We start from the raw sequence: 23,896 nt of genomic DNA, 5'->3' as shown, positions 1-23,896 counted from the left end.
AAGTTTAAAAGTTTTATGTTTAGTTTTCCATTTTTAAGGGATCACTTACATTTTGGTGATTAAATTTAAAAGATATGTTCCCATTGATCAGATTGATGACAATTTTCAGTCTTAATCTTTAATATTTTATAGTCATATCTGAGCTTGTTTAAATGTTCTCATGGAGAACAAAATCCAGGCAGCAGCTAGAACTGCAAACTAACTTTGTTCTTCTGATCCCTGGGCAATTTCTCTGAAGTGGACTGAGTGGTAACAGAGATGGCGGTATTGTGGCAGTGCATCCCTCCCCCGCTTTGAGACAGAGTCTCACTATGCAGCCCTGTCTGGCCTACAACTCACTATGTAGACTAGCCTCTGCCTCCTGAGATCTGGAATTAAAAGTGTGCACTACCACGTCCGGTTGGCCTGTCTGTGAGTTGAGAGTTATGATGTCTGACCCATTGCTCAATCCATTTTGAGATTTGGCTGATATAATGCTCTAGCTTTTCTGGTTCATTACTGGATAGCTAATGCACAATTTCTTCTTTGTAAGATGCAACGGGTCCTTCAAAAGGAACTTGGAAAATCTTCCACTGAATGTTATCTTTTAGTTTCTTCTCATTATAACCTCTTGCTTCATGTCTTTTACACAATATACTACATCTGTTCGTAACACAGACACTATAGGAAACCAGTGTTCAGGGAAGGAACACGGCCACGGTAATCAACAGTAAGGCTGCCTTCTTTCATTGGCTTCTCTTAACTCATCAACAACTCTATCTTCATCCAAAATGGAGCTACCATATTCTTCATCATAGCCATCATATAACTGTCCTTCTCAAGCTAAATACCTACATTTACCTACTTCAGTCATGGCCTGGACACAAGTTTGTTGCCTAGTGTGGTTTTTCTAGCCCCTGGTATAGCAGTGATCAGGATTTCCAGAAGTTTCTTAGTTGTACTAGCTGGTTTTATGTGTCAACTTGACACAAGCTAGAGTCGTCAGAGAGGGAGGAGTCTAAGCTGAGGACATGCCTCCATGAGCTCCAACTACAAGGCATTTTCTCCTTTAGGGATCAATGGGGAGGGCCCAGCCCATGATGTGTGGTGACATCCCTGGACTGGTAGTCCTGGGTTCTATAAGAAGATGGGCTGAGCAAGCCAGTGGAAGCAAGCCAGTAAGCAGTTCTTTCCTCCATGGCCTCTGTATCAGTTCCTGGTTCTGGGATTCTGCCCTATTTGAGTTCCTGTCCTGATTTCCTGCAGTGATGAACAACAATGCTGAGGTGTAAAGCCAAACAAACCCTTTCCTCCCCAACTTGCTTTTTAGTCATGGTGTTTCATCGCAGCAATAGAAACCCTAAGGAAGATAATAGTCCTCCTTCATAAGCAGCCAGCACCTTGGTTCATGTGCCTCTTAAATTTTATTTTTTAATACCTACTATGAAGAATAGGCTTGGTGCACACACACACACACACACACACACACACACACACACACACAACAGCCCACATAGGTATGCATAGTGCTACCTTCCCTCTCTTCCTCAGCCCTTAGTTGTCCTACCCGGCTTTGCACGCAATTAAAGAAGACAGCCTGACTTACACTAATCATCCTTATTGGACAGATGCTAGACTCATCTCTTCTAGTAAATTTATAACCCCCCATCCCATGTTTATATTTTGCTTAGTAACAAATACTGAGCCCATTAGACTAAAGGAGGATGGGATAAAGATGTTAAGATAGCCTGTAGATGAAACCAAACAAACGACTGACTAGGCAAGACCAACAATGATCAGCATCGATTCCTCACAGCCCTTCCTTATATGAGGCTTCTAAAAAACTCCTAATGTCACAATCAGTTGAATTGTGAGGATCCGTTCAGAAGGACTAGATGCAAACGGGTGAGATTGCTACTCTGAAAATCAGAAACTTAGCAAGAAAAAGGAGGTGGAGCAGGAGGAGGGAGAGGAGAAAGGAGAGGGGAGGCGAAGGGGAAAGATATTTAGATGGAAGAGGAGGAGGGAGAGAAGGATAGAGGGAAAGGAAGAAGTGGGAAAGGAGGAGGAAGACGATGAGGAGGAAGGAAAGGAGACAGTAAGGTTAATACTAGCAAAAGCAGCAGCAGATTGCTCAAATCACCAAACTACATTAAATATGAAGAAGGGATGTCTAGACTATGTCATACAGTCCTTGTGGGCAGACGTCAGCCTCCCATAGTCCTCTGTTCTCTCTGTGAAAGTGAGGGTTCCCATGAGAACGTGGTGTGTATTAGTCTCTGCAGAAGAGACGGTATTGCCCGTATCACTGAATGCCTTGAATTGGGGATCAAGGGTGTGGGATGCTACAGGAGAGAAGCACTTGAGGACCCTGCCTCTTGAAAGAACAGGCCCACTGGGGGCTGGGCGTAGCTGCTTTGTGCCTACCTCTTCCTGCATCCCACACTCCAGCAGCATCGTTACACACGCCTCTATCGGGAAGGCAATCTCACGGCCACTGATCATGAGGTGCTCCTCCAGGGGCTTCCCGAAGGAAGGCTTCTCCACCCAGGCCTCTGGGGAGAGGTGAGCAAGAAGGGCGTCAGTTAGCAGCTTCCCAAGGCCACGCATGCCCCTTGCCCAGATTCTACACGGAGTACCCAAGAAAGAGAGGGCCCAGATGAGGGTTCGTTTTTTTTGCAGCTTAGTGGAAAATGGAAAGGCATGGAGAGAGCTGTACCTGGCACCACTGGCGTCCGTAGTACATATACCCAGCTCATCCCCTTTGGAGGGCGATATGGAGGGATGAGCTCAGCTTTAGGTGGCTGGTGAACACCAGCTCAGGGAGATCTACTGGCTCTTCTAAACATGAGTGTTCCCAAGAGAGCCCAGGTGAGGACCTGGTTTCACCCACAAGGCAAGCAGGCTCCCCACCCTCTCAGCTCTTAGGGAAGCTTGCACTTACCCTGCTGTGCCTTGATCTGAGGCAACACAGCCTGCAGCAGTGTCAAAGACTTCCTGTGGTACTCAGCTTGCACTTCTATCAGCTGAGAAAACACAAGAACAAACCTTACCCTCTGCCAAAGGCTAACAGTCTTCTACAGTGGCATCCTTTCTCTATGAAGGCACTCGCTTGTGAGGGAACAGGTAAGACTGCCCTCAGCTCCTCCACTGACAATGTGCTTCAGCCAGTAGGGCAAGGGGGTCACTCCAGGTGGAAATTTGGGGGGCAGGAGCATCAGGAAGGAATGGAGGAATCTACCTGAGCTGGAGCCTGGCTTAGAGAGCTTGCGTTAGATCGCCTGACGTCACCTGGCAGCTTATCCTGAAAGCTAAAGGTAGCCATGAAAGAAGCAACGGTCGTGAATGCAACAGGAAACCCATGCTACGGTTTATCTGCCCTGGATACACACAAGTTAGTGTATCCTGTGTGCGTACTGATTTCTGTGAGTCCGCTGACCCTGTTCAGACACACTGGGAAGTGAAATGCCTGGGTTATCATCCCGGGATCTCAGGAACAAACTCCTTCAAGGTGTGCCCCTTGCCATCCTAGCCATTAAAGCGATGACTGCAACGTTGCTTCGGGCCAAGGAAAGCTCACGAGCCAATGGTGACTTCATTTATTTTCCGGTTTTCCATCTTTCCAAAAGTAAGTAAAAGTCTGGCACAGAGTGTGAACAATGATAGAGCACTGGTGTGGGAACCCCGGGCCTGAGAAAACAGTGCGTGACGGCCGGGGACACAGCCTGACAAATCCTGGGTGCCGGTGATTTCACTGGCTTCGGTGGCTCCAGATTAAGAATTTCCTAAAGTCAAACCACTGGAAGGCATTTGAAAATAAACCACTATGCTTTATTTTCAAATGAGAAACGGTCCCCATCGTCTCTGGGACGTGAGCACCTGGTCCCCGATGGCGGTGCTCTTTCAGGGAGTGGGGTTCAGGTGGCGGGCCTTTCTGGAGAAAATATGTCACCTGGGGGGAAGGTTTGGAGAGTAAAAAGCCTTGCCTACTTCCAGCTTGCTGTCTCTGCTTCCTGTTTGTGTGTGAGGATGTGAACTCGCAGCTTCCTTCTTGGGCCTCCATGCCTGCCTGCCTGCCTGGTCTGTCCGGTACCTTATGTCCCAAACAAACCCTTCCTTCTAAGCGCTGTTTGGGGACATGGTGTTTGGCTGCAGCAACAGAAAATTCATCGATACAACTTCTCAGCTATGCTTTGAATCAGATGTTCCATATTGGAAGTGATATAACCAGATCTTTTGTAGGTACGTGTGTTGTGGTGGGGGCTGCAAAAGTCTGTACCCCTAATCACATGGGGGAAGTGCCACAGCCCCCAGCTGCTCCCCCACTGTACACCACTGAGCCGTTTAAACTCCTCACATCTGTCTGCTTGCCTGCTCTTTCCCTCTGACTCATTTCGATTTTTATCCCATCATTGCCTTGGCCATGATATAAAAGTTCATAGGTTTTAGCCTTATTTTCAACATTTGGAACAGGTACACTCAACTGTTTTCATGTCGTATTATTTACCTGTCGATGATCTTCTTTATTTAGCCTTATGTTTACTCTGGCAAGGAGCCAGCATCCAAACTTATCCTGATTGGCTGATTGAAGTTAGTTAACTGGGATCCTGTCTCTGGACTTTAAATCTGTTTTCACTGAGAGGAGGCAGCCACCAGGTCACCAACTGCTGCTATTCTACCTATCTGCCTAGAACTTGGCAAAAATCTTCAACAGAAACAAATATGCCTTTGTAAGGCATTGGATAGTTTCCTATTCTTCTCAAATCCTTTGTTGTCACTAATCTCGGTTTCCCAGCATGGGTCCTCTGACTTCCTGGGTTGGGCCACTCGGCTTTAGGGAGCAGCCTGTGCACCTGAAGAGGGTTAGCATTTTCCTGTCTCTAACACAGACACAGTGCCACAGCCTTCCTGAGCTGGGACAACCAGAGGCATCTGCAGACTTCCAGGGTCCTCCAGGAAAGGGGGAAAGCCACCCTTGGCTGAGAAGCCCTGGTAGGGGCTCACTAAGCGGTGATACTCCTCAGAGACGAGGTTCTGTTTTAAGCTTAGGTTTTGAAATGAATCCCCAGGTGGAGGACAGAATCCCCTAGAGACTGAAGCAGCAAAGCATTGTCCCCCACCCCTTCACCTCTTCCCACAATACTGTCATGTAATCAGAAGGCCCTGGTTTTTATGCCCACCTTCCTTCGCTGTCCACCCCAGGACACGTACAGACTTCCTGTGATCCTGCCTTTGTGGAAAATTACCGTCTGCCTTTGCGGCCCCTTACCGTTTGGAAGTAGTTTGCATAGTCAATTTCTTTGGCCACAAAACTGTACATGTCAGCAGAGAGCTGGTCCTGTGCAAGGTAAAATATACAAGCAAGGTTAAAAATAGAAAAAGAAGAATGGGAGAGGGTGGCTAACAGTGGTCACAGACAGCATGGGAAGAAAGGGCTTAAACTCTGCTGTACCTGATCATTCAATAATGTGACATCACACACTTGTCCTATGGGGCTTCCAGCCTTCCAACCCTGGCTCTAGAAATCAGTGACTTTGAGAGTCCACCATGATGGTAGTTTACCCAGAGCTTCAACTTACGGGCTAGCAAATCCAAGCTGGTGCTACAGTGATGTGCAAATGGGTTCTCTACACCACAGCTCGCCCCTCCACAGTGCATCCCTCCACAGCTCACCCCTCCACAGCTCACCCCTCCACAGCTCACCCCTCCACAGCTCACCCCTCCACCTGAAGCAGTCCTAAGCACACACTGGCTTGCCTCCCTTTGCCGTTTCTTCCCTTGGGTCATTTCATGCGCCCATTCACCTTCACCCTCAAACTAACTGGATGACCATGAGCACATGGGAAAGCGACAGAAACGCAGTGGTTTTCAGAAAGCCTATGTAAACAAGGTGCACAGCCGGAAAGGATTGCTGGTTTAAAACCTGGAAAATTCTGACCTCATCTATTAAAGTTGCACACAACTTTAATAGAGTTAAAAATACTTAAGCATTAGGCTTTCCATGGGCTGCAGTGGCAATGGCCGAATGCTGCCCTGGAATCTGGAGCATTTTATTCTGAGAAGAATGGGTTTCAGTTCCAGAGAGACCGCCACAGCATGCACAGCAAATGTTTTTTGAGCAGCATACACTGCCGCTAACAGCATCTTGAAGCTGTCACTCTGTCCTTGTGTGTGGAAGCCATGTCGTATCCGGAGGCTATGGCCCCTGGAGGAGGCACTTCCTGAGAAGAGCCTGCACACTGGAGTGGGTCAGACAGAGCAGTAATCTGCAAAGTCAACATGGATCCCGAACAAACAGAGGCAGAGAGCCCCACGTTTCAGGAAGAGTTCTGGATGTCAGATTAGTGCACATGTAGATGCCAGGTGGGCCAAGGCCTGACTGGAACCCCAGTGTTCTGGATGAGGAGGAGACAAAGGATCCCTAGAACAAGCCTGCTAGCTATACAAGATGAGTTTGTGAGCTCTGGCTCAAGTGATAGATGGTGCCTCAGTATATAAGGTGGAGAGTGATCAAGGGAGACATCTGACTTCAGCCTCTGGCTTCCACATATATGCACACATAAATATGTATACGGTACACTCATGTATGCATGCACACACACATATGTGCACGCACACACACACCCTACATATACACAAGAAAAAATAAACAGATTATTTTTAAATTCTCCCTTCAGGGTTCAGCAAGTGTGAGTGTGTATAAAAGAATTTAATGAGAGGGTAAAATATATTACCTACATGTATGAAATTATCAATAAATTAAAATTTTTAATTCCCTTCATGTTTTTTGTACAAGGTGCATATAAAACACAAATGTATTTTAGACTTAGGTATACAGAAATACTTCAGTATCTGGTAAAAAAAGCCACTGAGTAGTAGCCAGGCATGGTGGTGCATGTCTTTAATCCCAGCACTCAAGAGGCAGAGGCAGGTCAATCTCTGTGAGTTCATTTCCAGCCTGATCTACAAACTGAGTTCCAGGACAGCAAAAGATATTCAGAGAAACCCTGTCCTGAAAAACCAAACCAAACCAAACCAACCAACCAACCAACCAACCAACCAACCAACCAAACCATTGAGTCCTAAGGATTTCTATTCAGAATACTCACTCCATAAATACTAAGAGAAAATGAAAGAACAGTATAAAAGATTTAAAACAATTGCTGAGATTTCCCCAAACTACCAAACAATTTTTCCCAAATTATCAAATGCCAATCCATAGATCCAGGAAAGGCAGAGAACACCATGTTGAACAATTAAATACACATGAAAACCATACATGGACACATAATGTTTAAATTTCAGCAGATAAAACATAAAAACAAAACCTTGGGGAAAAGTGAGAGAGGGGAAAAGAATTACAGCTAAATTTAGCTAAGAAGAACACATGCAAACTAATACATGAACATAGACTATTTAAAACGTTAGGAGAAAAACATTAAAATGCCAACTCAGAATCCCCTACTCTAAAAAGTTATTCTTCAAAGGTTAAAGGAGAAACAAAGACTTGGCCAGACTCAAAGACTGAAGGACTGTGCTGCCCCCAGACACGCCAGGGAAGAAACGAATATTAGAGACGATTCTACAGAAATAGAATGTGAAAAAGGCCAGAGCCCCCAGCAGGAAGCCCTGCAGAACAAATAACTGAATGTCGGTGTACCTGCATTCCATTTAGAATGTCAGCCTCGTGCGATTTTGAATGCCCGGGAGACACATCTCTACGAGGGCATGTCCAGGGAGGCTTAACTGAACAGGGAAGATGGACTCTGAATGTGACACCATCCCATGGGCCAGTGTTCTTAACTAAATAAAAGGGGGAAAAGCCAAGAGAATTTCATCTCTCTTTGTATCAGATCTGCAGTGTGGCCAGTTGCCTCATGCTCCTGCCACAGTGCCTGGCCCTCCAGGAACCACTGGGCCCTCCAGCTGTTCACCAAAGGAAACTCTCCTTTCCTAAAGTTGCTTCTGTCATGAATGTTATCACAGCAGTGAGAAAATTAACTGATATTCAAAGTAAAATATAAACTTTTTGCTTATTAAGTGTTCTCATGGGTGACCGTTCACATAAACTACTAATTGTTATTTTAAAGCAGAGAATCAAAATCAGATAAAATATTCAATTAAAACTAAAATGATGCCAGACAGTGATGGCTCATGCCTTTAATCCTAGTACTCAGGAGGCAGAGGCAGGAGGATCTCTATGAGTTTGACATCATCCTAGTCTACAAGAGTTAGTTCCAGGACAGGCTCCAAAGCTACAGCAAAACCCTGTCTCCAAAAACAAACAAACACTTCAAATGAAAGAATGATGGGAGAGAAACACAGGAACAAGAGCAACAGATAGAAATCAGAAACACGCGGTATGCATGAAGTGTGCTATCAATAACCACTCTGAACAGCAATGCTCTAAATCTGTCAGCTGAAGGACAGAAACAGTCAGAACAGTATCAAAAAACAAAGCCTGATCAACTGTATCTTGGCTATGAAAAGCCTCTTTTACTTTTTATATAGATTTATTTTTATTTTCTATGTAAGAGTGTTTGGGCTGCCATGCATGCACGTGCATGTGTGGTGCCTCAGGAGATGAGAAGAGGGCATTTGACCCCCAGAACTGGAGCTTCAGATGGTTGTGAGCTGCCATGGGGTGCTAGGAGTCAAACCTGGTTCACCTGCAAGAGTGACAAATACTCTCAGTCACCGAGCCTACTGGTTTTCAAACCCAGAAGAAACCCTCTTCAGAAAAGCACATATAGATTGACCATAAATGGAAGAGCCAATCATGGGGCCGCTTGCATACAATCCTAGCGCTTGGATGGTTGAAGAAAGGAAAGATGTTGAGGCTACTGTGCAATACGAGATGAGATCTTGTCTCACTCTCCTCTCCCACGGAAGAAAACGGATGTAAAACGGCACGCCGTGCCAAGACTAATCAAAAGAAAGTGAGGGTTGCTAACCCTAACCTTTAGATAAAGCCGACTTTAGAGTAACAGAAGCTATTGGGGTGCTGGGAGGGGTAGGCAGGAACTCCATTAGGGAGGAGTCAACACTCCATAAGATATAATAATCTTTAGTATAAATACAGAATATCAAAATATGTTCCTCAATAGCTTACAGAGCTCCAAAGGGAAACACTGTCACAATAGAAACTACAGCAGCAGGTGGCACAGGCTGGCCACACTCTCAACTCCAGCAAATGCACTCCATTTTCAGATAGATGCTCATGCAGTCTAGACCCAGAGGGACCACTTTCTGGGTCATCAGACATACTTGGCCAATACATGAGAAGACCACAGTGGAATTAAATGAGAAACTGGTATCAGGCAGAATCCAGGCCCAAACGCTCGGGGAGGGGGGGTGGATTGAAGAACACATTTATAATTAATAAGCCAATCAAACCCTGAAGCCTTTTGAGCTGGTTCTGTGCTGCTTGTAGGCTTTTTGCCTCCTTTGGGAAGCGGCAGCTGAGAAGAATTGAGTGTGAGGTGTCTAAGAGAGTCTCTGTGATGCACAGGACTTACCAGTGAAGCAGGTTATACCCCCGTTTGTCAGGCAGCCAAACAAGGAATCAGACACCGCACAGGCGGAAACAGGAGGGAGCTGCAATTGTTCTCCTCTAGCAGGAGACCGTGTGCCTACTAGAAACAGCCGGCCACCTGAGCTCGGAGCACAGCACCCACAGAGCAGGGATACAGTTTCCATCCCAAAGCGCTGAGTGCCCCACCACACCCTGGCCTCACAGAAGAGTCTTCTCTTTACTTTCACTCTTCACTGCCTAGGGAGTGAGCACTGAATGTGCACAGTCATATCTCTGCCTCCTAAAAACGAAAGGGCCAGCACTATGTTTTGATTAATATCAGATGAGGACAGATGGAGAAATACCAGTCCTATGAAAACACGTGCTTTCTTTGGCTCACATTTATGTTCCTCAATTTATTTTACCCACACTACTTCAACAGAACAGCCACATCAAAATCCGTGTTCAATCGCAGGATTCTAAGGTTTCCCCATTATCATTATAAAAAACAAGGATAGCTTTATAACCATTTGTACACAGCTATTAAATGTAGGCGAAATTATCATTAACTACAGATAAATTACTTAAAATTAGATATTTCCCTCTTAAATCAAGTGCTGAGGTTAGTTATTTTTAATTAGGAATGTAAAATGGGTAAAGGATTTGAATAGATTAGTCAGAACACAAGCATTTATCCAAACCCACTCCAAGTGCTGCCCAGGAGTAAGCCCCGTCATAAACTGGTGCAGGCTGAGTGAGCAGACCCCACCGCTGTCTTGCAGCTGGCTGACAGTGGGGATGGTTATATGTGGGGGCGTGGGAATTATTTTCATATTCCGTTTCATTTTGCTGTGACACTGCAGGTCCTCTCAAGCTAGAATTAAAGTGTTTTCTGCTTTAAAAACTCATTTCAAAGGCTTAAAAAAGACAAAGCTTTTAATTTTCAACAGATCTGAGACAGAGATATTTATTTGGCATGGGCCAATTTTATCTTTCTTAGCATCCTGACTTTTGTTTTCCAGACTCTTCCACTATTTAAACACAGCTTTTCCCCTGTTCATCTTCAACATGTATAAGAATTTCTCCAGACTTATTCCTCTGGGGGTATTTCTCTAACATTCTGTAAGGAAATTTTAAGTTGTAGCAATGACTCAGTTTCCCGCAAGGCAGATTCTGTTGTTGACTAAGAATTCTGTTGTTGACTGGGAACGCTGGAGTTGTTTCTTCAAATTTCTGCAGTCTCACTCTGCATCCTTTTCATCTTATGAGGGAATTTTACCCCTCCGTGTGTGTGTACCTGTGATGCGCAGAATGTATATGTGTGCACATAAATACGTAGGCCCACAGTCAGGGTTTTTTCTCGACAGCTGCCTTATTTTCTGTTGAGACCGTGATTTCTTACGGAAACGATTTGGCTAGGCTGGCTGGCCAGCGAGCTTCAGGGGTCTTCCTCTGTGTTCTACCCTGAAGATGAGCATACACTGCGAGGCCTAACCCGCCGTTTGCATCCTGTATATCTAAATTCTGCTCCTGTGATGGCACAGCAGGTACCTCACCAACTGAGCTCTCCGCTGCCCATTACCTCCTCTTTTATCTACTGGAACATGACATCCTTATTTGTTGAATTTTATTCGAGGCACCAAGATATGTCATATTCACTTCATTGCAATTGCCAGTAAATCTTTCCAAGTGCTCTAACCTTTGGTCCAGCGGGCCTTCCCCACCATGGATCCTGCACCCTCAGATTCAGACGAACATCAATCTCAAGTATTAGGGAAAAACTGTACCCTACTGGGCATGCTTCAGGCCTTTCACTTCTAGTAGTGCCTGACAGTGCAGCATCCCACCTATAAGTACAGCACACACTCTGCATCAGGTACAGCAAGAAATGGGGTGAGATGAGGTACATGGGAAAATACCGCAATGTTTCCTATAAAGGGCCTGATCTGTGGAGTCTGGTGTCTTTGGGGGACGGGGGGGGGGAGTCTCTAATGTTTTTTTTTAATACAGAAAACCAATCTATTTAAACTTAAAAAAACTTAAAATGATGAATATCTTGTCCCTGTGCTTTCCTGGCCACACTGGTAACAACTAAAAAAAAAAAAAAAAAGGTAGCCATGAATTTGAAAGAGAGCAAGGAGGTGTATATGGGAGGGATTGGAGGAAGAAAAGAAAAGGGATAAACAATATAATTATAGTCTCAAAAATAAAAGAAAAATATTAGAAAAATGAACCATTATCATGAATTGAAAACATATAATATACACTAAACTTAGATTAATTATGTGTATGACATTGACTTATGGGAGGGAGTTTCTAAATTTTTTAACCTGTCTTTGTAGCATTCGCTAAAAGTCCTAGAAAATATAACCCCCCAAAGATTCTGAACTGACTAAATGGATGTATAATAGACATGTGTAGATCATGACCAAATCAGCAGCAAAGAGAACGACACCTCAGAAGTGGCACACCAGCCACACTAGCTAGGGATCTGTCATAGACCCAGAAGCACAAACAGCCAGTCTGCCTCTATCACAATGAATCTGGGATCTGAAACATTTGTATTCTCTGCTTGGTTCCACAGGATGGCAGCCTGAGAGACAGAGGATTCTTTAAAAGTCCTTCATTGTTTCCTACCCGAGAGGGAAATTCTGAATGTCATGTGGACGCAAGCTCAAAGCCACCTGCACAGTGCGGGCTATAAAAGTCAATGCACAAGTCACAAAAGCTGCCAAGAACAGAAAACCTATAAGTGAAGCGTAGCGTTTTAAAAACTGGGGCTTTTAAAAACCCATGGGATGGGTTGAGGATGCAGCTCAGAAGCAGACTGTTTGCCTAGCATGATGAAGTCCTGAGTCCAATACCCAGTGTATACACACACACACACACACACACACACACACACACACACACACACACACCTTATGTAGAAGAAGCGAGGTTTCTAATATTTGGGTCAAAAGATAGTTTACATTAAGCCGGGCGATGGTGGCGCATGCCTTTAATCCCAGCACTCGGGAGGCAGAGGCAGGCGGATCTCTGTGAGTTCGAGGCCAGCCTGGTCTACAAGAGCTAGTTCCGGGACAGGCACCAAAGCTACAGAGAAACCCTGTCTCGAAATAAACAAACAAACAAACAAAAAAGATAGTTTACATAGGTTTAGCTTTCTTAGGGACCCCAACTGACACAAAGGCATGGAAAGAGATGTAAATATATATCTCAGCACTATGAATGGTGTATGACTCATTAGGTCTTACACAGTATGTGGGGGGGGATAATAGATAAGAATGATAGTATGTGCAATGAGTGACACCATCCCACAAATATAGGATCCCAGATCTTAGAACTCGGGACTTCTCTCTCTCTCTTAAAAAAAGAAATCTGTCTTCTCTGATGGTCTCCACTGCTAACATTTAAAGCGTCTCCCAACACTCATACTCAGGTAGTATTGAAAAGCAAACAAGGACAAACATTTTACTGCCACAGAAGTTGTGGCTCAGTCTAAATTCCTAGCTATCCTAGGGACCTACAATGTATTCTTTGGAATGCAATTGCCCTGAAGCTCCCCACAAATATGAAGGCCATGTCCTCTTTGCTTACAGTGCCAGGTCCCCAGTGACTTACTGTCCTGGTCACCCTCACAGTCCTGAGTCTGCGAACTCATCATGGACTCTAGAGATGTAAGTAGACAACCCAGGGACATTCTGATTTACTGGAACATCACCAGCAGGCTTTAAGAAAACCCCACTGAACAACACAGACAATCCCCCAAAGACTCCACAGCCTGTCCCGGAAGAGAAGAACAGGGGAACAGATACCCGGCAAATCTCCACTCTGTTGGCAGCCTCCTCCATCTCCTCCCTGAGGGCATCGGCTTTGGCACCCGCGGGCTGAAGGCTGCTGGAAAGCCCTGAAGACTTGGAAGTCTGCTGCCACCTGATGGAAAACAAGAGAGAAAGAGGGTGTGTGTGAGACAGGTGGAGCCCTGGGGATATGGCAGAGTGCCCAGAAAATACCTGGCCTCAAGTTGTTAGCCAGGGAACACACTGTTGCAAGGAAGGAGGTGTGACCAGGAGATACCTGTGCTATACCAAGTGAGGGACTCACCTTTCCACAGCGGAACTGATGAGTGAAACTGAGGGTCAGGTGACCGTACCCACAGGACCAACCTCCTACAGTTTGCCACTGTGTCCTCTATGACCTTCTACACACTAAAGTCAAACGACAGTCACCACTGCTGTCCCCTATTCACAGACAAATTACAGCGGTTGACATTTATGGAGTGCAGTGGGACCTGCTAATATACATACATGGTGTAGTGTGATTTAAATCAAACTAATTAACATACCCATCACCTCATTTTTTTTGCTAAGACATTTCTGAATCTTAATCAGGCTCATGATTGTTAATAGCAATGCATTCCATACTTTGAAATAACCAATAGTGCCTCTCAGTATGGCCCCGTCATTGGGTGAAGTTGCTCACGGGCTTCTGGGCTTGGAAACACGCCTACTTAGCTGAAGCCAGTAATGAATGTGAGGTGAAAAGGCAACACTGACAGGATTAAAAGCCAATCTGAAAGCAAGAATCTGCACTGCTAAGTATGGAATAGCATCCTACTGACCTTTAGTTACCTCATCTGTATTTCCATAAAAACTCTTTTGTGGAAGAAAACTCTTGAGGAAAACACTCAGATGACATCGAGGGAGAAGTGCGAACACTTCCTTCTAGAAGGATCAGAATGGCCTACAAGAAGAAAGGGCTCGGCAGGGTTTCTCTGCTGCCATGTCTGAGATCTCGCTGGCTCACAGGGACCAGCAGGTAGGAGGAAGAGCCAGAGCAGTCCATTTTCTTAACTTGTCCACTGGATCTTTTATCTTCCAGAGACGGAGCTATTTCTAGCCTGTGAGCAGCACAGCAGGGCAGTCGGGATGACAAATGGCCCTGACTTCAGTCTGGGGAAATCAGAAAGCCGAAGGATTGAGGAAGTGAGTGGGGGCCTCCTTGCTAAGATGGACTGACAGAGCTCAGGCAGGAATGTGGTCTGGGGTTGCCAGGTGTTTCAACTGACAGGAGAATTGAGAACTCTTCCTGGGAGCTCCCCTGATGAACTGTGTGACAAGAAACAGTTTCTTTTGAAAACAATGTAAGTACAAACTAAACAGGGGCCTTCCCCTAACACCTAGACCATGTCTGCAGCTGGCCAATTGGGGGTATAACATCTTCCCAGGTCCTGAGAAAGAATCTAATCAGCATCTAGCGAGCTGGTAGTTCTGCTGGGTTTTTCTTTCTCTTGTTATCTGCAGGAAAAAAACGTAAGGAAAAACATGGGGTATAGGATCCAAGCGGGCATTTAATCTCAGAGAGTAGCAAAGTGAAGGGTTCCCAGCCTTTTAGATTGCAACATACGAAACTAATCTACAAAGGTTCTCAGACCTGTGCGGGTTAGAGGCTACCAGGAAGACACATGCCCTGGGAACCATTCTGATTCTAAGATAAGAACTTAGAGAAATTTGAAAAGTGGTCATTTTAGCAATTTTTTCTAAGCCAGGACAGTAAAAAGGGTTGAGCAGGAACCCCTGAGTGCTTTTTCCTTTAGAGACATGCTTTACACAAATGATCCATTCCTGAATCGATTGGAACTGTCCAGAGTCAGCTATTTAAGTTAAACATGAAAGCAATGAGGGATTTGGGACATACAAATTATTCCCCAGCGTGGCTGTAATTTAGATGAGACAGCAAGTACACTTCCATGTTGATTATAAAGATGAAGATACAGCGACCAATCTGTCCAGGCCACCTAGAGAAGGAACTAATAGATGCTGGAAGTGGGGGGTGGAGGAGGCTGGAGAGATGGCTCTGCAGCCCAGCAGGCTTTCCTGCTCTAGCAGAGGGCTGCAGGTCAGGGCTCAATGCTCACATCACTCTCTGCATATTTAGATCTATCTCATTGACTTGAAGCAGACAGGGCAGAGAAACTTAAACGGTGACAAATGCATGCGCTCGATTCAACCCTCATTAAACACTGACTAAATAAGACAGCTCTGACAGATTCACTAGAAATTGTGCTAAGATTCAGAGATCCTGTCATGGAAGTATTGATCAGGACACGTTGAGTGAGGACAGAACAGAGGGACTTTGGAGGGGGCTGCTACGGCAGCACTGCGGACCAGTACAGTTCACGGGGAAGCAGACAGGACTGAAGAAAGCCTGGGCAGCTGGACGCAGGTCATCGCCAGCATAAGGACCTCACAAGTGCAGCTGAAGGAAGAAATAGCATGGGGGTGGTAGGAACATGGAGAACCAGCTGCCCCAGGAGAGTAGCTTGCGATTCCCGCTATTCAACATCACTTTGGAATTCAGTGTGAACTTAACGGCTGTATCCCAACAGCTGCTCCTCACTGACTAAGTGTGCAGCTTTAAGGGAAATGGCAAGAAGCATGGGTTGGCTGGCTGCTTGATGTGGCTTTCGGTCAAGTCCAACATAGCAGATAAGGCCTGCCTGGATGCAACCATTCAGAATCAGGGGCTCAAAAGCAAGAACTGTCGCTGTGGATGTTACTTCCACCCTAAAGACCTTCACCTGAAATGACAAGAAAGTTGGTAACTTGAGGGCTTGGGTCAGCTCTCTCTAAGTTACTAAAGCAAAATCATGAAGGGAAGCCAGCTGAGATGGTGAGGGATCTGAGCTGCCTACAATAGCTGCCAAGCAACCCTCTCTCGCAACACAAAGTAGGTGACAGAAAGCCACCAAGGTGACGAGGACTGCACTTACATAAGGATGATCTAAAAGGGTCCTTTTTGTTTTGTTTTGCTTTGTTTTTGTCTAACATACAAAGGTTGCAAGGGTTTGTTTGCTGTGGTTTGAAGGAAAAACTGTTTGTACAATTGGTCTCCAGCACATGGCACTGTCTGGGGGAGGTGGTGGAACCCTCTGGACATGGGGCCAGGCTGGCAGAAATGTGACTGCCAAGGCAGGGATAAAAACTTACAGTCTGGCCTTCCTTCTAGCCAAGCTCTGTTTCCTGAATAGCATGTGACGTGCCCAGTCACCTCTAACTGCTAATCCCTGAGCGGCCAACTGTCCAAACCCCACCATCCCCACCATGATGGACTGCATTCCCTAAACTGTGAGCCCAAACAGATCTTTCCCTCACTTAGCATCTTTCTGCCAAGTGTCCCCTTTCAGCGCATTAGCAAACGGCTAACACAGGGTCCAAGTTGAACTCTGAAAGCACAGAAACCGGAAAGGGGGAGTTGCAGCTTTCCCTAGCAGATCCAAATACAGACCAGATAGGCTGAGGTGCGAAAAGGGTGCTCATCACAGCTGACAGGCCCTGCATACACTCCCTTGGGCTTTCAGAATGTACACAATGCTTACTATCACTCAACAAAGCCAGCCATGGCCGCTACTCAGTGGTTACTCCCCTTCTCACAAAAGGACCAAACAAAAATATGCAAGATGACAGGGATATGCTTCCACGCTAACCTTCCCTTCCATCCGCTAGAAACCCTGCAGGAAATCTGCCATTTCCTTAGAGAAGCAGAAAAGACCTCACGGTGAAGGCCCAGGCCTAGAGGCACAGTGTCCAACTCATCACAACAAAGAGCAGTCAGCACTACTCCAATCAGCTTCTATGATCCTAAAGGGACACCTGAATACCGGGGCCATGGGATGCCATTTTATGTAGTACAGAGGCACTGTGACAATGTCTCTCTTTCCTGAGGGCACAGTAGGGCTGTAGGGTTCAACCTGGATTCTATCAATGCCCCTTTGTATTAATTCGTTTTGTGATAAAATGTCGTTATCAAAAGTGACGTGCGGAAGAAAGCATTTATTCTGGCTTACAGCTCCTGAGGGAGATGCCATCATGACAGGGGAGGCGTGGCACTGGGCAGGAAGCTGAGAGACTACATCTGCAGCCTGATGCGGGAAAAAGAGAAAGCAGACCTCAAGTGGAGAGAGGCTGTAAACCCTAAGCCCACCCTCAGTGATGTTCACCTTTCCAGCAAGACGCCATCTCCCCAAGGTTCCATTGCCTCCCTACACAGTGCCATCAACTGAAGACTGAGTATTAAGATACCCGACTCTGGGAGACAGCTTACACAAACCACCACGGCCTCCCTAGAAGACACTGAATTTGCTTCCAGACACTTAATTTTAAGCTCGCCTTATTATTTGTAGCAAAGGGCATTGGCTTCCAACTTAGAGCCATGATGTAAAATTTCTTTCTAAAATGTATTGTGAAAAAGTTATTTAGGGGGGTGGGGACTGAGGCTTGGGATACACCAACTAGAGAAACTTCTCCACTGATTTAACCTGTTGCTATCTTCATACCCGTACCTTTTAGAGTTCTGACTGGTGAACCCCCGGTGTAATCACATGTTATAGCATGGGTTGACAGGTAAAGGCACTGGGGAAGTACAGGGGCACACGGTACCAACTTGATGCTCATAATACCTCTACAGATGACAATAGCGCTTACTCCCTGTGCACAGGCAAGGAGATACATTCTAGGAAGTGGTTCAGTCAAGGCCACTAAAAGGTCTACAAAAGAACAGAGCTGGATCTTGTTTCCTGACTCCTAATCCTCAATCTCTCTGCCCTAGAGCTTCCTGGTTTTGTTTATTTCATGAAAGGAAATGAAATGAGGTGATTAGGACTGAAGTACAAAGGACTTAAGGTAGAAACAGTTCTTTCCACATGAGTGTGGGTGAACTCTTATTCTTTTAACTTACAATTGTGTGTGCACACATACACATGTGTATGCACAAACACGGAGCACTGTAAGGATTAAAGGCAAATAAGTACTACATTCATATATAATGGCCACAGTCCACATCAGGGCTTCTGGCATGCTGAAACAGGAAGTTTGTAGTCTCAGAGTGGCAGGTGGGGATCAGGTTGATAGGACCTTTGCAGAAGGGCTACAACAGGAAGCTTCTACACGAGCCATTTCAGGAGCTGACACATGTCATGTCCAGAGTTAGACATGCTCTCTGTGTTGCACATATGACATAGCTCTGTCTTGCCTCTTGGTTTGCATGCCCACTCTCCTCCAAATCATGCTCATTCTTCCTGTACCTCGAATACAGCACCGAGGGTCTATGCACTGTCTCTTTCTATGTAGACAGTTTGTCCCACATCTTTGCCTTGTTGTTTGAGCTCAGACAAAATAACACCTATGCAAAAAAGCAACTCTTCCGTTTTCCCATCTAATGTTGACGCCTCTTCCGCCCTCGTTCTTTTCTAAAATTATCCAGTGTGATTTTTCTTAAATATGTGACTGCCTAAAACTATCCTCTTGCCCAGGGTCTGCCTTCAAGGTCAAGGCAGGGAACCCGTTTCTGGTCATTGCTGTTACCTCCAGTGCCTGCTACGCAGGGTATTTAAAAAACTTAATGAAGGCTGGGAGGTAGTGGCACACATCTTTAATCACTGCACTCAGGAGGCAGAGGCAGGCAGAGCTCTGAGTTTGAGGCCAGCCTGGTCTGCAGAGTGTGTTCCAGGACAGTCAGGGCTACACTGGGAAACCCTGTCTTGAAAAACCAAAAGTGAAAGAAAGAAAAAAAGGAAGGAAGGAAAGAAGGAAGGAAAAAGGGAAGGAAGGGAGGGAGGAAGGGAATGAAGGAAGGAAGGAAGGAAGGAAGGAAGGGAGGGAGGGAGGGAAGGAGGGAGGGAGGGAGGGAGGGAGGGAGGTGTGAAGGAAGAAAGAAAGAGATGAATGAGGAGACCCCCCTTCCCCCAAATATCAATGGTCCCACCAAAGAAGCTGTGAAAGAGATAAAGAAACTCTACCTGGTCCGTGAAGAATCCATGTCCAGCACCAGCTTTGCTAAATGTTTCCTTTGCTTTTGAATATTTGGGATTTCCACCTGTGGTTCCATAAGAGGAGAGACATAGTCAAGCCCAAGGTCGAGATTAAGACTTGAAAGTGAGGCTCTCAAAGAATACTTAAGAATTACTACTGGCAGTCACCTGAAAGTTTGCTACAGGTCTTCTGGTCCTTGTTTTCAGAGCAAATCAGTCTCCCCTTTGTCTTGGGTCTAGTCATCAAATAGGAATCATGCTTTGTGTGTATGCCTTGATGTCAAGCTCCCTCCCCAGATCCTGCTGCCTTCCTCCTCCCTCCCCAGATCGTGTGTGTGTGTGTGTGTGTGTGTGTGAAAATCCACTTGAGGTTCACTGTCACTCGAATTTCAAGGATGCAATACAGTGCAGTCACCCCCACCCCACCCCCACCTCTCCACTGCCCACTGCATTTCTTGAACAAACTTATCTTGTTTACATAGAACTTCGTCCCCTGGACCAGCAGCAGATAAAATGCTCAATTCCTTCCCCGATCTGCACCTGTTCTCTCTTCGCTGGACATACCATCTATAGGTTCTGCATAGCCCTACCTGCTTGGGGATGGCTATATGCTTGTCCTCAGCCAAACCAGCATGAAAAATAGAGCCAATCACTGCTGTGTCTGCTTCCACATGGGCCAAATGCAAGAGAAAGGAAGGACATACCACTATGTAGGCACTAGCAGACCTAACTTAAATGAGCAGCTGAGCACAGAGAAGCCCTGGCCTTAGCAGACCTGAGATGCTAAGGGATACCACTAGGACATACAGTTTGTATTTATAGAAACAAAGGAGACATGTTAGCATATTTATAGAGACGAAGCAAGATTTCCCACAGTCAGCAGTGAGTAACTCGGCCTCCACGGAGTTCTCCGCGAGGACTTCTCCCATATTGGTTGTATGTGGATGCTCTTTTTATATTTTTCTTTCTAAAAATGCCTTCCTTGAAGATTCCAGCTCAGGATTTTGGTTCTGGGCCCAGCAAAAGTAGGGCAGGATGTGAGAATTAAAAAGGAAAATTGGCTATGAATTGAACTAAAATCATCTTGGGGTTGGTTTTTTTTTTTTTTTTTAACACTAGGGGAAAATGTGAGGAAAACCTGGTGCTCTGTGAGGCACTTTCCACCCACTTAGAGCTAAGCCAGGCCGGGGGCTGTGCCGAGTGCCAGGACTCCAGCATCAGAACCTGCAGAGCCGGGGCAGGGCTGGGCAGTCACCGCACTGCTCACGCCTCAGCAAGGGGCGTGGGCCTTGCTGCCGAGTCCCCCTAACTTCTGGGGTTGTTTCCGGCTTTGGCCAGAGCCCCAGCCACCTTCTGAGCAGCAGGTGCCTCTCATGAGTGTTCCTGGCTAGGGGAAGATGGGAAGGAGGGCAACGGTCACCCAATTTCGTCTACAGTGTGGGATTCAAGGGGCTTACAGCTGCTCTGGGCTGACTTGTCCAGAGCACCGTATCAATTTACTCTCCGGTCTCCTTTAGGTATTTAAGTATTTATCCATACCACTGACTCAGAAAGAACATGGAAAGACAAGAACACACTGGAGGCGATTTAGAGATGAAACCAGATGTGCACTGGGCAATATTACAAAGCTCCTGAAACTTCTAGCCATGGGGGATGATATAATTTTAAATTTAAAGGAGCAGAAGTTAGCTACCATTAACTCTGAGTCTCCTAAGTTGCACTAATAACCACATTTCATGTTCATCATGGCCGTAGAAGTCTAGGTATAGAAAGTTCCATCATTGTTGGCATCTCCCATGTGGAGCAACGGCTAGGTTTTGTATGGCCAGTGAAAAACCACCGAGGGATCCATAAAGAGGCCCATAAAAGTCCCAGCCACTCCTTGTCTCACCTGATAAAGCTGCAGGAGGTGGGAACTGGGAAAACTGTCTCACAGACATTTAGACAGCTTTTTAGTAAAATAGTTTAATTCAGTCTCTTGTATAATCCAGAGAAGGTATTCAACCAAAGGGCCTGACGGAGGTTCTTGTGCCAGTTTCCCAGACTCCTCAGGAGGGAGCTGCCACTGGTGTCCACAAGCTACTGAAGCATGAAGATGGGCAGGGGAGGGTGGAGATGGGCAGGGGAGGGTGGAGATGGGCAGGGGAGGGTGGAGATGGGCAGGGGAGGGTGGAGATGGGCAGGAGAGGGGATGCTGGGAAAGGACAGGCTGATGGGAGCTGGGACTTGGGTTAGGGATGGAGGTGATGCTGCTGGCTTTGTAAGTTTATCTATGGGAAGGTGAAGGGAGAAGTCGGTGGGGGAGGGAAGGAAGCAGCAAGTAGGTGAACGCTCCGCCATACTTGAAAATCTTGACAATGGTGTGGTCACGATATTTCCTGATGGAATACCAAGTCAGAGATCGAGGAGAGAGAAGCAAACAGCAGGAGGCAGGATGTAGGATTTTTTTTTTTTGTCCCAGCCCCAGCCATACTCAGCATCTCACCTCTGCCAGCAGGAACAGGGGTTCAATCACATCCCTCTCCACTTGCAGCTCAAAGTGGATCAGCTCCTGAGCTAGCTTGTCCTCCGTCTCTCCACAGAGCTTCAGCATCTTCCTGCAGGCAAGGGAGAATGGCATCCTGAATATCCTGGACCACCCCACTCTGCCGAGTCTGCTATGTTCAGCGAGACCGGTTTTAACCCAGGCTTTTTCAGACCCAGGCCAGCTGGCCTTGGTGAGTTCCCGATAGGACATCCCCATTGTCTCAGTGTGTGGGTGCCCCGTTATGTCTTGAGTTTTTTTTTTCCATGCTCTGTTCCGGACACATGCAGTGCCAGTGGAGGCCAGAGGAGGGCACCAGATTCCCAGGAACTATAGTTACAGACAGTTGTGAGCTGCCATATAGATGCTGGGAATTGGGCCCAGATCCTCTGGAGAACAGGTAAGACTCTTAACCACTGAGCCATCTCTACAACCCCAACAAATTTAAATGTTTAAAAGTTTGAGTTTTTGAAACATTTCAGATTTAAGATTTTTGTGTTAAAGATACTTGGTGATGGCTATGCAAGTACTTTAAAACCACGAAAATTCCAAACTGTACAAACTGGTCTCAAGCATTTGAAAGAGTGCTAGAGGTAAGCTGTACAGTAGTGTGTAGTGAGCACCGAGCTCACACTCACTTAGCTTCCCTAAAGTGAACCACAGTTCAGTTTGCTTGCTTCCTGTGTGTCTGACTGTGCCCCAAACACCAGCCACTTTTCCAGTTTGGTTCAGGGCACTAAACACTGGATGTGTATGAGCTACGCCTTCTTGAACTCATCTCCCCTGAACACATGGCAGCGTGGAGCAGCTTCTTTCCATCCATAGGACACAACTGTCTTCCTGGGATCTTCCTCCACTACTTCTGGGGCTGGCCATGGCTCTGCCCTGTATCTTTCACCCTACATCCACTTCTATTTATTTATGTTGCCCTTCTGGGGAAGCAAAGTCATGGTTTAAAGCCACGGTCCTCACATCCTTCTCCACGTTCTCTCTTTCCTGTTTAGAAGGCTGTTTCAACTTGCCGGCTTCCTTCGTTGTTTTTGATGGCTCTGGGGGAGTCACACTTCTGGTTCTTCGTGAGAGCACAAGGCTTATTTCCAGGAGCTCGTGCAGTCTTCTGGCACCGCTGTTCCGGGTCCCAAACCTCAGGCTCACATTAATGGCTTTTCCACTGCTCTAGGAGCTCAGCAGGCGCTTGCAGTTCGGAACTCAGGCCCTGCCATCTGGAAACCGCTCTCAGATGATTTCTTTCGATTGTCATTATAACTCCTTCCTCTCTTTCTGAAAACTCCGGCTACTTGAGCATGACTTCTGGAACCATCCCTCTAATGGTTTTCCAAGTTTGTCTGTCTGCCATGTCTTTGTCTCCATGCCTGATTTTCCGGATGGTTTCCCCCAAATCATCTTTGACCGAGAATTTTGCATCTACAGTCATTTGTTTTCACGTCCTCAAAAGTCAAATTTGCTTCTGACTTCTGAATGTTCCTGCCTGGTAAACAACATCCTTCCCATTCCACTGCCTTCTCCTACTGTTGAAAACATTCCCAACACTTCATCTACAATCTTTCCTCCCCGCCCCCTCTCTAGTTCTTTCCAGTTGTATTTCTCTCGTGGATTGACGGAGGTTAGACTTCCCTCGGACGCTTGGGGACATCTAGTGCCTGCTTCTGTTTAAGGGCGGGGATGGCAAGCTTGGAGCCTGAGAGGGTGGCGAGGCAGCTGAGAGCAAGGTGAAGAATGAGCCATGGCACTCTCCCACCCTAACATCCTCACAGGCTTAGGCCCTTCCTTGCCGCTCCAGGAAGATGCTTCTTTCTACTTCCTTCCCATGAGGGGTAAAACTCGGGGCCATGAGGCTGAGGTGTGTCACATCTGTTCAGGAACCCCCAGCCCTCCTCTCTAGTGCCTGGTACTGCTACCTTGCTGTGCCCAGAGTTCAGTACTTTAAAAAGTGTTTCTGTTTATCTCCTGGGGAAAGCAGTGTTGGGGATGGACGAGAGGGGAAATCTCCTGCAGGTGTGGACTGTGAATGCTTTGCATTCTATGGGTACCTGAAAGACTTACAATC

At 46.3% G+C, this 23,896-nt stretch overlaps 1 protein-coding gene and 1 pseudogene across 4 annotated transcripts in view; both read right to left on the bottom strand.

Moving 5' to 3' along the window:
* The window catches only part of Arhgap44 (Rho GTPase activating protein 44), a 152,862-nt gene that overhangs the window by 33,834 nt on the left and 95,132 nt on the right, over positions 1-23,896 (bottom strand). For 3 of the 4 annotated variants that reach the window (XM_050121575.1, XM_050121577.1, XM_050121576.1), the window contains exons 5-10: positions 21,790-21,901; positions 19,293-19,369; positions 13,312-13,429; positions 5,249-5,317; positions 2,924-3,005; positions 2,407-2,534 (exon numbers count right to left, since the gene is read on the bottom strand). In XM_050121575.1, the coding sequence (XP_049977532.1) occupies positions 2,407-2,534; positions 2,924-3,005; positions 5,249-5,317; positions 13,312-13,429; positions 19,293-19,369; positions 21,790-21,901 (586 nt within the window). Of the gene's footprint in view, positions 1-2,406; positions 2,535-2,923; positions 3,006-5,248; positions 5,318-13,311; positions 13,430-19,292; positions 19,370-21,195; positions 21,274-21,789; positions 21,902-23,896 lie in introns of those variants that run through there. The other variant, XM_050121578.1, reaches the window with a different exon arrangement.
* LOC126488241 (adenylate kinase isoenzyme 6-like) lies at positions 7-2,235 on the bottom strand (annotated as a pseudogene).

Source organism: Alexandromys fortis, unplaced genomic scaffold (genome assembly GCF_014885135.2).
Source record: "Alexandromys fortis isolate MF-2015 unplaced genomic scaffold, M_Fortis_MF-2015_v1.1 scaffold_199, whole genome shotgun sequence".
Classification (NCBI taxonomy): domain Eukaryota; kingdom Metazoa; phylum Chordata; class Mammalia; order Rodentia; family Cricetidae; genus Alexandromys; species Alexandromys fortis.
The sequence above is the reverse complement of the archived record's forward strand: the minus strand, read 5'-3'. Positions and strand labels throughout refer to the sequence as shown.